Below are 13,722 nucleotides of genomic sequence, written 5' to 3'. Positions count from 1 at the left end.
AGCCAACCAGCTGGTGTGAGATATGTCTTTTGCAGCTGTGGAAATGTTTTCTCTGTGAAGAGATAATTGACATTTGTTTAATTAATTTCTAGCCCTGGATTATTAGAACTCAGTTTAGTCAGTGGACCCTCAAAATATGCAGCCTAACTGTGGTTCATCAATGGTATCATCCTGGTAGATAAAAGATGACACATTTTGATAAATAGATAAAGAGAAAGCTTTTGATAATCCCTCCAGTTTCAGGTTTATGCACCTGAAAAACACACACAGAAACAAAACTATTTATCGTTGTTCTTTTGCAAATCCACAGAACTAAATCTCAGTAATGCAAGATGCATGTCTCATTTTCATAGTTTGAAAAATAGGGGAAAGGCAATTTCAGTAGAACTTTTCAAATATAAGATGGAGTGGAGGGCACAATACTGATTCATAGCCAGATTTGCGAAGACACAGAAAATAAAAACAAAACTAAAATCTGTGATAATCCTGGTAAGAAGGTGTGAAGGGACAAGAGAGAAGGGGAAATGGCAGAGCATGGGTAAATACATAAAATGCAGATGGGATAAATATAGATGGGTGGAAAATGATTGTAAGTGAAGTTGCTCCAGGAATGTCACAGATTTCCAACTAGGGGGATTAGTGTATGCAGCTGTTGAATGGGGGGGCTTATCTCATTCCTGAGCGCTCATGTTCCACTGTTGAGCAATAAATGCCTTTTGTGTGAGTGGATGTGTGTCTCACCTGGAGAAGCCAATCATCTTACAGTGCTGGGGTGGGTGGGAGGATTAAACAGACTAAAAGCTCCACTTCATTATTTAGCTATTCTTGGCCAAAAAAGTACCATTTCAGTCAAACTTTAAAGAATATTATTAGAATAAGTGGCACAATAAAATTGTGCATGTGTTGTTTTGTTTTAAATTTATCACTTTTGGCTACACTACAAAGATACTTTCTAAAATTTAGGATAATACTTTTATTTGCTTACCAAACTGTTTTCCTGCTCCAGATTTTAAAAGGAGGTGTGAGAATTAACCAGCTCATAACAGCAAGGAAATCCTCTTCTGAGAAAATTCAGGAACCTCAAATCTCCTTTCTTTCACAGGCTTAAATGAACTATCATTATGAGCTTGTTTCTGTGGAAAGAAGTATTTTTCAAGAGAAAGAGTTATTCCAAAGTGTATTCTAGTGGCTAGTTTAGCTAAATTATGAAAATTCATTAAGGTAAACTTTATGTGATTTTTATTACATTATCATCATGTTCTGTTTCTATAGTTTAATAAGTGCACATAAGGTCAAAAGTGGTAAGAAAATGGAGAGTGTTGCTTATGGAGAGTGTAAGAATATTAGTATAAAGGTGCTGTAAAAGTGAATTGAGTATTTGAAATGTACACAGGTCTGTTAATTCACTGATAACATGTAGTCATTCGAGGACTTTGGTATCATAATCATTCTACCCCTCCTGTACTATGCTACATATGACAGTCATTAGATCACTCCATAATGTGGGGATAATTTCAGCATATCCAAATACCATCAGTTATGAATGATAACTCTGGGCGTGTCGTTGGGAGTTCCGGCATACCTAGCTAATGATTACCAATCTGGTGTTTATTTTGCCAACTTAAAACACGAAGTACAGAGCTTTGCACAAATATCCATTTCCCCAGTTACCCTTATCATAGCTGTATCCTTGGTGAAGATTAGCCGAATCGAATATGCCATCTCTATTGCTGCTGTTCTGAGGGATTCGAGTGCCAATTACCGGTTCCCTAGAATTTGCCCGTAATTGACTATGTCCCACAATAGGTAACTCTGGAAGTGACAGGCAGTCTCTAGTGTGGTTCTCCCGCCTGTCGATTGGGCCGTGCAAGAAGCCCCGCCTCATCAACTCAGTCAAGGGCGGCAGTTGGGCCGGCGCCGGTGAGTGGCGGGTCTTAGCTCCGCCCCGGCCGTCCGCTGCGCGGCCTCGGTCGGCGCTGTTTCCAGTTGAGAGATGGCGGCCGCCGCAGGTAGATCGCTCCTGCTGCTCCTCTCCTCCCGGGGCGGCGGCGGCGGGGGCGCCGGCAGCTGCGGAGCGCTGACTGCGGGCTGCTTCCCCGCGCTGAGCGCCAGCTGCCACCGGCAGCAGCAGCACCATCGGACGGTGAGCGAGCGCGCCCGGCGGCTCCGGGGAGGGCGGGGCGGCGCTGGCGTGTGGGAGACGCTGGCGGGCAGGCCGCCGGGGCAGCGGGCGAGTTACCTCAACTCGCGGCCGCTCCCGAGGTTGCCAGGCACCGAGGAGCCGCCGTGCCCTTCAGGCGCCTGCGGCGGCAACCAGGAAAAAAAGGGAGGGCGGAGGAAGCCGAGAGAAGGAGGAGGAGGGGCGACGGCAGGGATGTTCCCGCAGGACCGGGAACACCAGGGCGGGGAAGGGACGGGACTTGAACCTCTCCCTGACCCGCCCCCGATCGCGGTCCCTCCCTCCTTTTTACTTAACATCTCTGCCCTATTTCTCCAGAACTGAGCCACGTTCAAGTAGTCCCTTTACCCTCCTCCTCTGGGCGGGTTGGGGTGTCCTGAGTTGCCGCGGCTGCCTTGTGTATGTGTCAGGAGAGTGGCAGTGCCATGCTGCTGGGGACTGTCCCCCGGAGGGCAACCCAGGACCCCAGGGGGCCGCTCCCTCCTCCTTTTCCCCGCCCTCTGGGAACGGGCAAGACGGAAAATCAAACTTTATTCCCCCTCCGTGACTTCCTGCGTGTGGGCACGGGGGAAAGCACCCTTGGGATGGATGCTGCATTGCTTCAGGAGGCAAGCTCCATCCTCTCAGGTCCTTCGGTGTCCTCGGTGGTCCTTTTGGAGGGCTGGTTTATAAGCTTATTCACGCGTGCCTGAAGAAGGAAGGATGGGCACTAGGCAGAGGGGAAGCGAATATGACAAGTTGTTCACAGCGGCAGGGATTTGGTGGTTGTATTAACCAGTTGTTGCTGGCTTTCATTGGCTGGCAACGCCACGGGAGTTTCTATTTGAACAGCCGTGTGTGTATGTGTGTGTGTGTGTGTGTGTGTGTGTGTGTGTATTTCTTTTTCAGTTGCAAGGGATCAACTTGGCATGGAGTTCTTGACCTAACAAGTCAGCAGGTTCTCTTCCCTTGGACTTTCTAGACCCATACTGTTGGTCTCTGGCCAACTCCAAGAGGGAGAGTGTAGGTTTTATTTCCTAGGGCTAAGTTGTATAGTGTGGTTATAAGAGAATCATTGCAGACAGCCTGAGAGCAGAAACTAGTACCTTCAGCTCTCAACAAATACACCCACCTGTCTTGTTCTGATCACATAGCTCTTGAGAGGAAACTGAACTGGAGCTTTTCAGAGGGTACCCCAAGACTGATGACAGCATAAAATTAGGTGTCTAAAAGAGTGGTGAAAAGAACGAATACTCTTTAAATGCAAGATGGTATTGTTATTATTAGTCATAGGTATGGACCCTATCCTCGTTCTTGTGACAAAATTGTACTTCTTCATTTTGGCATGCTGACATATTGCTTTGCTGAAGCTTTTGGGTGAGAGCCGAGCTTTCCACAGTTCAATTTAGATTTGCATGTTTCATAGCCTCCAGTTATGTGTTTTGTTCTCTTAAAAACATAAGGCCATCCAAAAACCTGATTGCATTCCCCTCCCCCTCAAACTATTTCAAGACTTCCCAAGTTGTCTTTGTTTCTGTATTTTGATAATACATCTTCTGACTTTGCAGTTTGTTTTTAAGACTGTTTGGGTGTGGTATTCATTTAGCATTTTGTGCCTTGTATATTTTCCACTATGTGAATCTGTCAGGCTGTGAGTGCCTCCCTTGTGCGGGTACTTCATGAAAGTGTTTTTCTGTGCTATTCTGGGGTGGATAAAAGTGATGTGCTGAATTTGAGCTGAAAGCACAACTAAAATGAAGTGTTATTTTTGAAGGGCAGAAGTGTTATAAGAATGGTGACTTGCAAATGAACTTAGAATTGTAAAATTTTGAAAAAAGTTGTGTCTGATTATTTAAAATATGTAAACAGTTTTTTTCATTTTCTACAATTGCTCCGAAGCTATCACATATACAGCTGTCTCCATCTGTTATTCTGTGATTCCTCACAAGACTCAATTTGAAAGGTATCTCTTAGAGACTTGTTTAACCCTTGACATTTTATGCCTGAAATTATGACCCAGAAAGGGGAGAGCCTTCGCCAGGATTACACTACGAATATACAACAGTTTTAGGACCCCCACCCACTCCAGATGTTCTGACGCCCTTATAAAGTGCTTTTGCTCCTTCACATCTTTCTCCTCCCTTATAAAACTATTGTTCGTTATGAAAGTACTGGTATTTCAAAACCCCATAAATGAGAATTCTCCTTTGTTGGTTTGAGGCACATGTATTAGGCAGTATAGGAACAAACAGACACTAAGGTTGAATCTTGCATAGGTGACATCCTGTGTATGTGCAGCAGATGGCACTCTGCGTTGGACTAGATCACAAGTCCTGCTTGTGCCACTTTTGTTCTGCTGTAGTAGGTATAGTAAACTAGAGCCAGGGGGACATAACCAATTATGGTACTGGTTAATTTTTTGCTTGAGAGGCATGTTTTTTGAAATCCATCTTTTCCAAGTTTGAAGAATGAGTCCAGAGCAATGCAGTTCAGCTAATATAGGTAAATGTGATTGTGAAGTTATAAAACATAGCTTGCACCCCCCTGCCCCTCCCCCCATTAAAACATTGTTCAACTGAGTAAATAGGAGAAAAGGTGCAGGGGCTTATTCAGTATTTGTAGCACCATCTAGTGTAATTTTTCCTTTCCTGTGTGAAGAGCCTATTATTGCTTCCCAGCTTGTGACTGTAACTAAGACTGATGTAAAATATTTGTTGCATGCCTTTCTGTGTGCTTAGTGAAGGTGGTTATTTTCAAGGATGATTCTTTGAAGGGAACTGCCTTTCATTGTGAGCTGTGTCATTTCTTTGCTAAATCAAACTGTCTCATCTCTGGTTATGACAGACTGTTCGCATTTCCTAGTGGTCAACGGCTATGCTGAATTACTAAATCTCTTACTTAAATCTGACATACTGTTATAGATTGTGGCTGTCCCTTTTTACTTTACACATTGTTCTTTGGCACTGATATCATTTCAGTTTAACCTGAAAAGTTTTGTTTGTTTGTTTGTTTTCTTTTAACCTGAAAGTTTAAACAGAGGTTACATTGCCTGACACAGAGGCAAGTCCCAGTTCTTTAGTTGGGCTCCTCATGATCTGGCTAAGTCTTACTTTGCCAGATCCACCCAGCACAAATACTCCACTGTACTTAAGCCAGTGTCCCATATATCCATATTAAATGTTTACGCAGTTTTTGTAGCAGAATTTCAGTCTTAATCACTCCTCTAACCTCTAAGGTCCATTTTATGACCTAACTTCTTCACTTTACAGATGAGAAAACAGACCTAATGGGAACTGAGGGAAGTGACTTTTCTGTTATGTTTGTGGTTAATGACATCTGGGATAAAAATTCTTTTAAATGGAGGTGGATTCAAGGAGAAATCCTAGACTGAATCTTAACTTATTTGTTTCCAACTCTTAATCCCTTTCCGTTGTTCTATTCTGTCTTCTCTGAATGCTGATAGGATTTATTAATTTCAGGACACAGACTGACACTGGCTTGTTCTGTAAAGGTTTCATTTGTGGGTGTCTTATCTTGGGGCAAAGATTGTGTCTCTTGTTACCTTTTTGTGTCTCATAGACTCCAGAGCAGTGCTAGGTATACAGATAACACTCAGACAAGCATTAATTGAATACGCACCCTTTTATCTACTTGCCAGTAAACAGGTGTGCTCTGTCCCCACACCCCCACCCTTGCAGCCACCGTTTGACTTGTTTAATGACCTGTTGCTTAGCAGTGGGGGTAATTACTTTAAGTTTGGTATTGCCATTGCTGTCTTTGGTTGTATATTACACTTCTTTATGATGGACAAATGCAGAGTGTTGGTAACATTGGATTAGCTCTACAGCGGTACAAACTTTCTACCCAAAGCAGCAAAAGTATGATAATTGTCCAGGTTATTAGGAATCTATGTTTAAATCAGAGTCGAGATTTATTGTTGTTTTAGTTGACTATAATATTAAGGTTTTGAGGGTTCTGGATAAATATGCTTAGAACAGACTTAATAAGGAAACTTCATCTTAAAATCTTGCTAATTTTGAACCCCATAAAATAGTTGAATAAGTAAATTTGGATTCTGTTAACAAATTCTGATTATTTGAACTTTTCTAAGTCTCAAGGAGCTCTATTTTATGCTTTATGGAACTCTACTCCAAGAGGGAATCTAAATAGAAATGCAGCATCAAGAATGGTGTGTCTCAAAGACAACAGATTGAATGCGAATCCTTTTTGGTTTTGGGGTGCCTACTGTTTGAAAGCAAAATCAAGGAGTGGTCATGGTCTTCTGTAATAGCACTTCATTGATACCATTGTCTGAATAACTACTGAGATGTTGCTTTTATTTCTTTTTATATTCTAGCTTTGTGCCCTGTGGGTTTTCTTAAAAAATTACAGTTCATTTTCCTGTGATTAAAGACAAGATTACCTTTTAAGATCTCAAGATAACCACTCAGTATATGGGAATCCTCTATTCTTTGACTGATTAATACAATACTGGAACAACATGTTATTAGGAAAACTAAGGTATTCCCATGGAAGACATGTACTTAAAAGAGTCCTAGAAGTTAGAGCTCAGCAGGACTGTAGGTTAAGGAAATAAAAGTTCAGGGACAGTAAAGTGGCTTTTTCCTTGGTAGCCCAGCAAGTTACTACAGAGCTGAAAGTGGCTCACACATCTGCTGGTTTTCCCATTCAGTTCTTTTCCTACGAAATTACAAAATTAAGAATGATTAAGCTGAGACTGGTTTTTAAAAGTGAATTGGGGTCAGATTCTTCCAGTAAGACCATAAAGTCAAACTGAGTCTTGAATAATTATTACTCCCTGATTTAGACCAAGCTTGATGACATCTGATAAAAAACTTGTCCTCTGCAGCTGAATACAAAAGGGAAACAATCCATTTATTTCACTGCACTTTGTTAAATGCTTGCAGTGAGATAGCCTGTGTAAAACTGAAAGTTGACTTCAAGCAAAGAAATTTTAATAAGTTTATAGTGAATTTTTGACACAAACTGTGTACAGGCTTGAATTTTTTTTATTGGTAAAAGTATAACTTGGTAAATTACATCACCAACTGGGTCTAATAGCATAGTAAAACTGAAGTTTTTCTAATGCAGTTGTGGAATGATTGGATAATATGACATTGCATTTCGACATCTCTCTTAAAAATAAGAGCCTTTTCCAAAAGTTCTTTAATGACATTAATAATATTTATTAATCTAAAAGAGTGAGGTATTTACCTTTTATGCTTCATTACTAAATTTTCAATTTTTACTTTTTTTTTTTTTTTTACTATTTATTGTCCACTTTATTTTGGGGAGAGCACTTGTAATAATCACTAGAAAATTGCTGAGCGGAGCCCATTGGGTGTATGATGCTATCCAGAGGACAGTCTCAAATGTACAGTCCTGAGCTGTTCTACCTTATGCATTGCAAGATTTTTTAAATTCTTTTTTTTTCCTTTTAAGATAGGCCCATTTACCTGTAGTAAATGGTGTTACAGGATGTTTTAAAGTATTAATGTCTGCTTTAAATTTTAGAGAAAGTTAATGCAACTGATAGTTTATAAAATAACAGGACAAATAGGTCAGCTAACCTATTTACCTGACCTCTAAAGATAGAAGAGTGGATACAGAAGAAAGCATGTAAGAACTGAGGATGTTGTATTTCCATGTTTAATTCTCACCATAACCCTATGAGAGGTATTATTGTGCTAGTTTTATAGATGAGGAAATTGAGGACAGGGTAGGTTCATTTCTTCTTACGTGTCATAAACTGTTTTAATTATGTCCAAAGATGGACAGATGTTTTGGAGCTGGGATTTAAGCCTACGTCTAGCTAGAATTAAAGCTGTACCATGCTGGTTGTCACTGTGGGTCTTCTTCCTTTTCAGTGTCTGCTCCTTCAGTTTTGTTCATTTCTCAAGCATCTACTGCAGTTTCTTCCAAGAGATCTCACTATCCCTCACACTGACTACATTTCTTAAATCTCTTTCTCCACCCTCCCCCCCAGGTATTAGCTGATAAGGGTCTAAGATATTGCCCCACTGTGGGGGTGCTTCGTCCCTGAAATTTAGTCTGATTCTAAAAAGTCCCACCGAGTAAACCTGGTAATTACTGAGCATTGTGTGGTGTACTCCACAACAGCCCTTCAGGCAAAACACTATCCCCATTGTACAGATGAGAAAATAAAGACCTACAAAGGTTAATAACCTAGAGTCATTCAGAAAATATCTGTGGAACTCCTACTCTGTGAGACACTCCTGCTAAAGAGATGTTTCTGTGTGGTTCTAAGAGTTCACAGTTCGGCCAGGAGACATTCATAAACAAGACTGTAACTGCCTGTGCTTTTTTTTCCCCCTGTGGAGGCTCAGTGTTAGTACTTAGACCTACCTGAGGATGTTGGGGAAGGCTTCACTGGTATGGCCTTGCTTGAGCTGAAATATGAGGAAATATAATGTGTGGGGGACTGAAAATGTTGGTTCATATTCCAGGCAGCACTAGTATCTAACATGACAGTATGAGGGAGTACAGTGTATTTGAGAAACAGTCTGTAATTTGTTACTTCTGGAGTATGGGCAAGAATAGCTGGAGATTAGGCTGGACAGTAGTAGTGATACCAATAATAATATTTATCAAGTGTACCATGTACCAAGCACTGTACATAGTCTCAATTCTTGTGACAGCGTATGAGTAGGTACTGTTATTTATCCTCGTTTTACAGACAGTGAAACTGAGTTGCATCAGATTGGTTAAGTGATTTGCCCAGAATCAATCAGTGACACACAGCTAGTAAATGACTTGCCTAGGATAACGGCATACCCTGCGTATAAACCCAAATAGTCTGGCTCCAGAGCCTGTGTCTTAACTACTTGCTGTGGTGAGGAATCAGATTGTGAAAGGACTTGTGAAGGAGCTGAAATTTTATTAAGTAGGTCAGTGGTTTTTTAAGAAACTCAACCCACAGTAGAAATACCTTTTATATTATGGTTGAACACATGCATGTGTATGTAAAACTAGGAAAAGTCTCTTGAAACAATATTTTTGCTATGTTTGAGGCATGCATAGTTTCTTTTCTCTTAAGGAAATTCTGGTTGGGACCCATTTAAATTGATTCTACAACTTAAGCCACAGTTTGGAAAAATACTACTTGTCAATAGGTGAGCATTGGAAGAATGTCAAGTAGGGGAATCACGTGGCTAGGTTTGTGCTTTTAGGTAGGGCACACTGGCAGCAGTGTGAAGACTTCATTGGAGAGGATGGGACTGGAAAGATAGACACTAGTAAGGAACATCTTAATGGACCAGGCAAAAGATGCCTGAACTAGGACAGTAGCATTGAGGATAGAGAAAAGAGAAAAGAGAGGGGGAATTTTAGGAAAGTAGAGTTGGTAGAACTTGATGATTGGTTGTGGGCTATCACTCGGCTGCTAAGTACTAGGTAGAAAGGCAGTTAAATTCAAGGCCTGTCTGACTGTATAACTCAGGCACTGAAATTTTATTTCTTGACCTTTTTTGTGTGTGTTTTTTAAAATTAATTAATTAATTAGTTAGTTAGGCTGAGTTGGGTCTTAGTTGCGTCAGGCGGGATCTTTGTTGCCGCGCTTGGACTCCAGAACGTGCGGGCTCAGTAGTTGCTTTGCACGGGTCTAATTGCCCCGCGGTATCTTAGTTCCCCGATCAGGGATCAAACCGGCATTCCCTGCATTCGAAGAAGGATTCTTAACCACTAGACCACCAGGGAATTCCTGTGTGTTCCTTTTTATCATCGTGTTAAATATGCTTCTTTGTTGTCTTTTCTACAGCTCTGATTTTGTATTAAAAAAAACAAAAACAAAAACAAAACTGGTTTATTTTTAAATGATTTTAAAATTTGCATGTAAAATCAGACACCCACCTTATCCCCTTATTTCTGCCTCCCCACACCTACCACATACTATCAGAATCTGGAAGATTTGCATAGCAGTATGAAAAGTTCACCTAGCATGGTAAGCACTCAGCAAATCTTTGTTGAAAGAATGTGTTCTGTGTGTGATACTCTCCCAAGGCAGAAACTCTTAACACTATATTCAATAACCAGAGGAATACTTTTAAGTAGTTTTCTTGGACTTTGTTCTCCTTAACTTTCCATTTTTGTAATATTTGATTTCCTTTAGGGAATATTAAGCATTGTATGTATGATGATCCTATCTTTTAAAAAACAAACTAGCCATTCCTAAGCATGAAATCTTAGTAAAATTTTAGCAGTCTTCCTTCACATATTTTAAATGTAGATATAGAAGATTCTTACTGCTTCTGCTACTCCAGTTTCTCAAGAGCAGTATTATGTAAAATTGAGTACAAGTTATTTAGAGTGATTCTCTAATATTTTGATTGACTGGACCTTACTGGATTGCTTTATTTAGAGAGCATGTATTCTTTGGTCTTCTAGGTATTATAATAGGAAGGTAAGTATTTACTTGATAATTATGACAAGTTTTAGAGACATTATGGTATCTGCTCTACCAGAAAGAGATTGTATTTGCAGTGTAGTCAATGAACCTTTTGAAATTTTATGGGAGCAAAGAATAGCTGTACCATCACAAAATATTAGTTTTCTGAGACAGTTAAATAAATGAAAAGATGCAAGTGATAAGAGAGAGACAGTGTGTATGTGTGTTTCCCAGTCACCAAAATAAAAAGTAATTGGAAAAAAAAAAGTAAGTAATTGAAGAGAATTAGGTGCCATGTGGTATAATAGAGTTAGGAGTCTGGGTTCTCCTTTCTCTTCCATTAGCTTGTTATTTGACCTTGAGCAAGTGACGTAACCTTTTTGATCCTATTATTTTTGTTGATTAAATAAGGATGCTTGATTAGGTGAGCTTAAAGGGCTTTTTAAATTATGTGTCATGTTTATATAACGCTTGACAGGTAATTTTTGTTATTTCATTGATTAGCTTGTATAAAATCATAAACCAATAGACATATATTTATTCTCACAAGGTCCAAGGGCTTGAAATGAAGAAAAAGAGCCTAGCAATTCCTTTTCAGGACAGTTTGCATAATTACTTCTGACATCTTGATGAACAGTTTACCCTGCATTCCTCTTAATTCGTTAAGCCTTCATTCCCATCTTTCTCTTTTTTCTTCTTTTTATTTCTTTCCTTTTTTTAAGGAGATGGTGCCCTTTGAGAGAACATTATCTTTTTTTTTTTTTAAGATTGATTTATTTATTGGCTGCATTGGGTCTTCATTGCTGCGCATGGGCTTTCTCTAGTTGTGGAGAGTGGAGGCTACTCTTCGTTGCAGTGTTGCGGGCTTCTCACTGTGGTGGCTTCTCTTGTTGTGGAGCATGGGTGCTAGGCGCTTGGGCTTTTGTAGTTGTGGCTCACAGGCTATAGAGCACAGGCTCAGTAGTTGTGGCACACGGGCTTAGTTGCTCCGTGGCATGTGGGATCTTCCCGGAGCAAGGATCAAACCCACGTCCCTTGCATTGGCAGGTGGATTCTTAACCACTGCGCCACCAGGGAAGTCCCTTTTTTCTTCTTTTTCCAACTCAAGCTGCTGAGGGAGTTGGGGAAGAGGTGAAGATGTGGTATGGAATTCAGAGTTGGAGAGAGGGGAGGAGGAAAAAAGCAGTTAATGCTGGAGTGTTGAGAGGAGAGGGGACTGTTCTAATAATTTGTTAATTCTGAGTTGTAGCCTGCCAGCCTGAAGCAGAAAATGTTTCTTTGTATTTACAGTACAGGAATCCCCAGTGCGAAAGTTTTAACAAGTGATTAGTTGCCGGTAGCAGTCTTTTCTCCCAAACTCTGTGAACTCAGTCTAATACAGTGTCATTTATGTAGACATTCAGCCAGCGTTGTACAAATGAGAATCAGTGAGTTAAAAAGTCCTAGGGACCATTTTCAAAATCCTTCAACCTGGTGAATAATGCAGCCGTATATCATATTGTTCTCTGTGCCTAGATTCTACAGTGATGGGAATCCTAGAACTATCAAGAAGGAATTACTTTTTTTTGATTCAGGCAAGCAGCTTAAAAGAGTTCACAGATTGTGCCGAAACAAGCATGGCTATATAAAACACTAAGTAAAAATAGTAATGGAAAAAGATTGTAGTGCTGTTACACTGTAGGTAATTTAAGAAATTGACACAATGACATCTACCTGGCAGGTATTTTGAGTAAGTGAGAGAGAAGAGAGAAGAGTGAAGGGCTGGGCACTGCAGAATAGAGAAAGGAACTATTTGAACAAGGTGCTGCCAACCCTAGATTCCCTACCGATATATATTTCCAAAGATGACAGATTTTTGGAGGTGTTTATTTTGGAACTAATCATCTGTTTTTCCATTCTACCCCCACTATATCCTGTATCTTGTACTGCCAGAATTCTGCTAGCTGCCATGAAGCAGGGCTATGGCAAGTGGCCAAGTGTGATAAAAACCTATTTTTCATTTTAAAACAGAGTATAGATGTAAGAATACTTTAAAGAAGTATTTGAAGATAGATTCAGTGGAGTGGAAGAAGTAGTAAAAATCTGAAGAGAAAATTGAAAGTTTTTGATTTGGTTTTGATGGAATTACATTTCTTTTTTTAAACAGAATACCAGCTTATATCTATCTGTCAGTTTCTCTTTCTTACCTCTCTTTCCTTCATCTTTGAGTGCTGAGGATAGAAGCTGCTGAATAGACAGGAAAAATGAATTTTCTGATCACAAAGAGGTAGTAGTGATTTTATTTGTTTCTGAGGGGATCCCAAGGGTATACTTGGTGTGTATGTCTCATCTATATGCATGTTAATAATCGAGTTTTGTTTCCTTATTTTGTTCTTGCTTTAACCCCAAAGAAAATGAATTTTATTTTTTCCATTTCTAGCTCTGACTTTAGCTTCAAAACAAAATGTTGTTCATGCACAGTTGAGATGGTAGAAAAGAATTGTAGTATACCATATTACAGAATTTTGGAATATTCATTTATTAAATGGAGAATTGAACTCCAATCAGCACTTTAATTTTAATATATCATCCTGCATTAGTAGTTGATTGAGAATGACATAGAGTTCATAGCTTGGCCAAGTGCCACAAAGTCAGGTGAGCTTTAGATACATCATGGCTCTGTTTTTAATGATTGCTAGAACTTTTAGCAGTAAAAGGGAGCTATGTGTAATAGATTTCTTGTCTAAAATGAGTGTTCTTGGTAAGATTAAAAGTAGAGACAAGCTGAGGCTCTGAGTTATGAATCTGAGGGTCGTATCACAGCCAGCATCAGAAAGTAGTAGCACTAGTAGAAGAAAAGACAGAAGGTAACTACTGAGGAGCAGGCTCTCAAAGAAGCTCACTTGGAAAGACCATACCAGTGCCAGAGGGTTGTTGGTTTTTGGGGGTCGGGGTGGGAGGTGGATGTCCTTCGTAAGGAATTTATGTTGTATTCAGTCAAACACATAAGGGGAAAAGTCTTTTCTTTTTAAATTATGAAGTATGCTATGTGTATAAAAACAGGTAGAATAATGTTTTTCCTTTAGCTTGGCAACTTAAACAATACAACTATAATTGCTACCCCAGGTTTCCTTCCTCAATCCTGTTTCCTCTCCTCTTT

General features: G+C 40.0%; 1 protein-coding gene across 6 annotated transcripts in view; it reads left to right on the top strand.

Moving 5' to 3' along the window:
• The first annotated feature begins 1,940 nt into the window (after nucleotides 1-1,940).
• Nucleotides 1,941-13,722, top strand: part of MCU (mitochondrial calcium uniporter) — a 188,238-nt gene continuing 176,456 nt past the window's right edge. For 2 of the 6 annotated variants that reach the window (XM_057734642.1, XM_057734640.1), the window contains exon 1: nucleotides 2,006-2,143. Coding sequence is in view for 3 of the 6 variants with exons in the window: in XM_057734639.1 (XP_057590622.1) it covers nucleotides 1,994-2,143 (150 nt within the window). In the remaining 3 variants the exon portion in view is untranslated. Of the gene's footprint in view, nucleotides 2,144-13,722 lie in introns of all 6 variants that reach the window. The other 4 variants (XM_057734639.1, XM_057734638.1, XM_057734641.1 and 1 more) reach the window with 4 other exon arrangements.

This window comes from Hippopotamus amphibius, chromosome 5 (genome assembly GCF_030028045.1).
Source record: "Hippopotamus amphibius kiboko isolate mHipAmp2 chromosome 5, mHipAmp2.hap2, whole genome shotgun sequence".
Taxonomy (NCBI): Eukaryota; Metazoa; Chordata; class Mammalia; order Artiodactyla; family Hippopotamidae; genus Hippopotamus; species Hippopotamus amphibius.
This window is presented reverse-complemented; position numbering and strand designations above follow the sequence as displayed.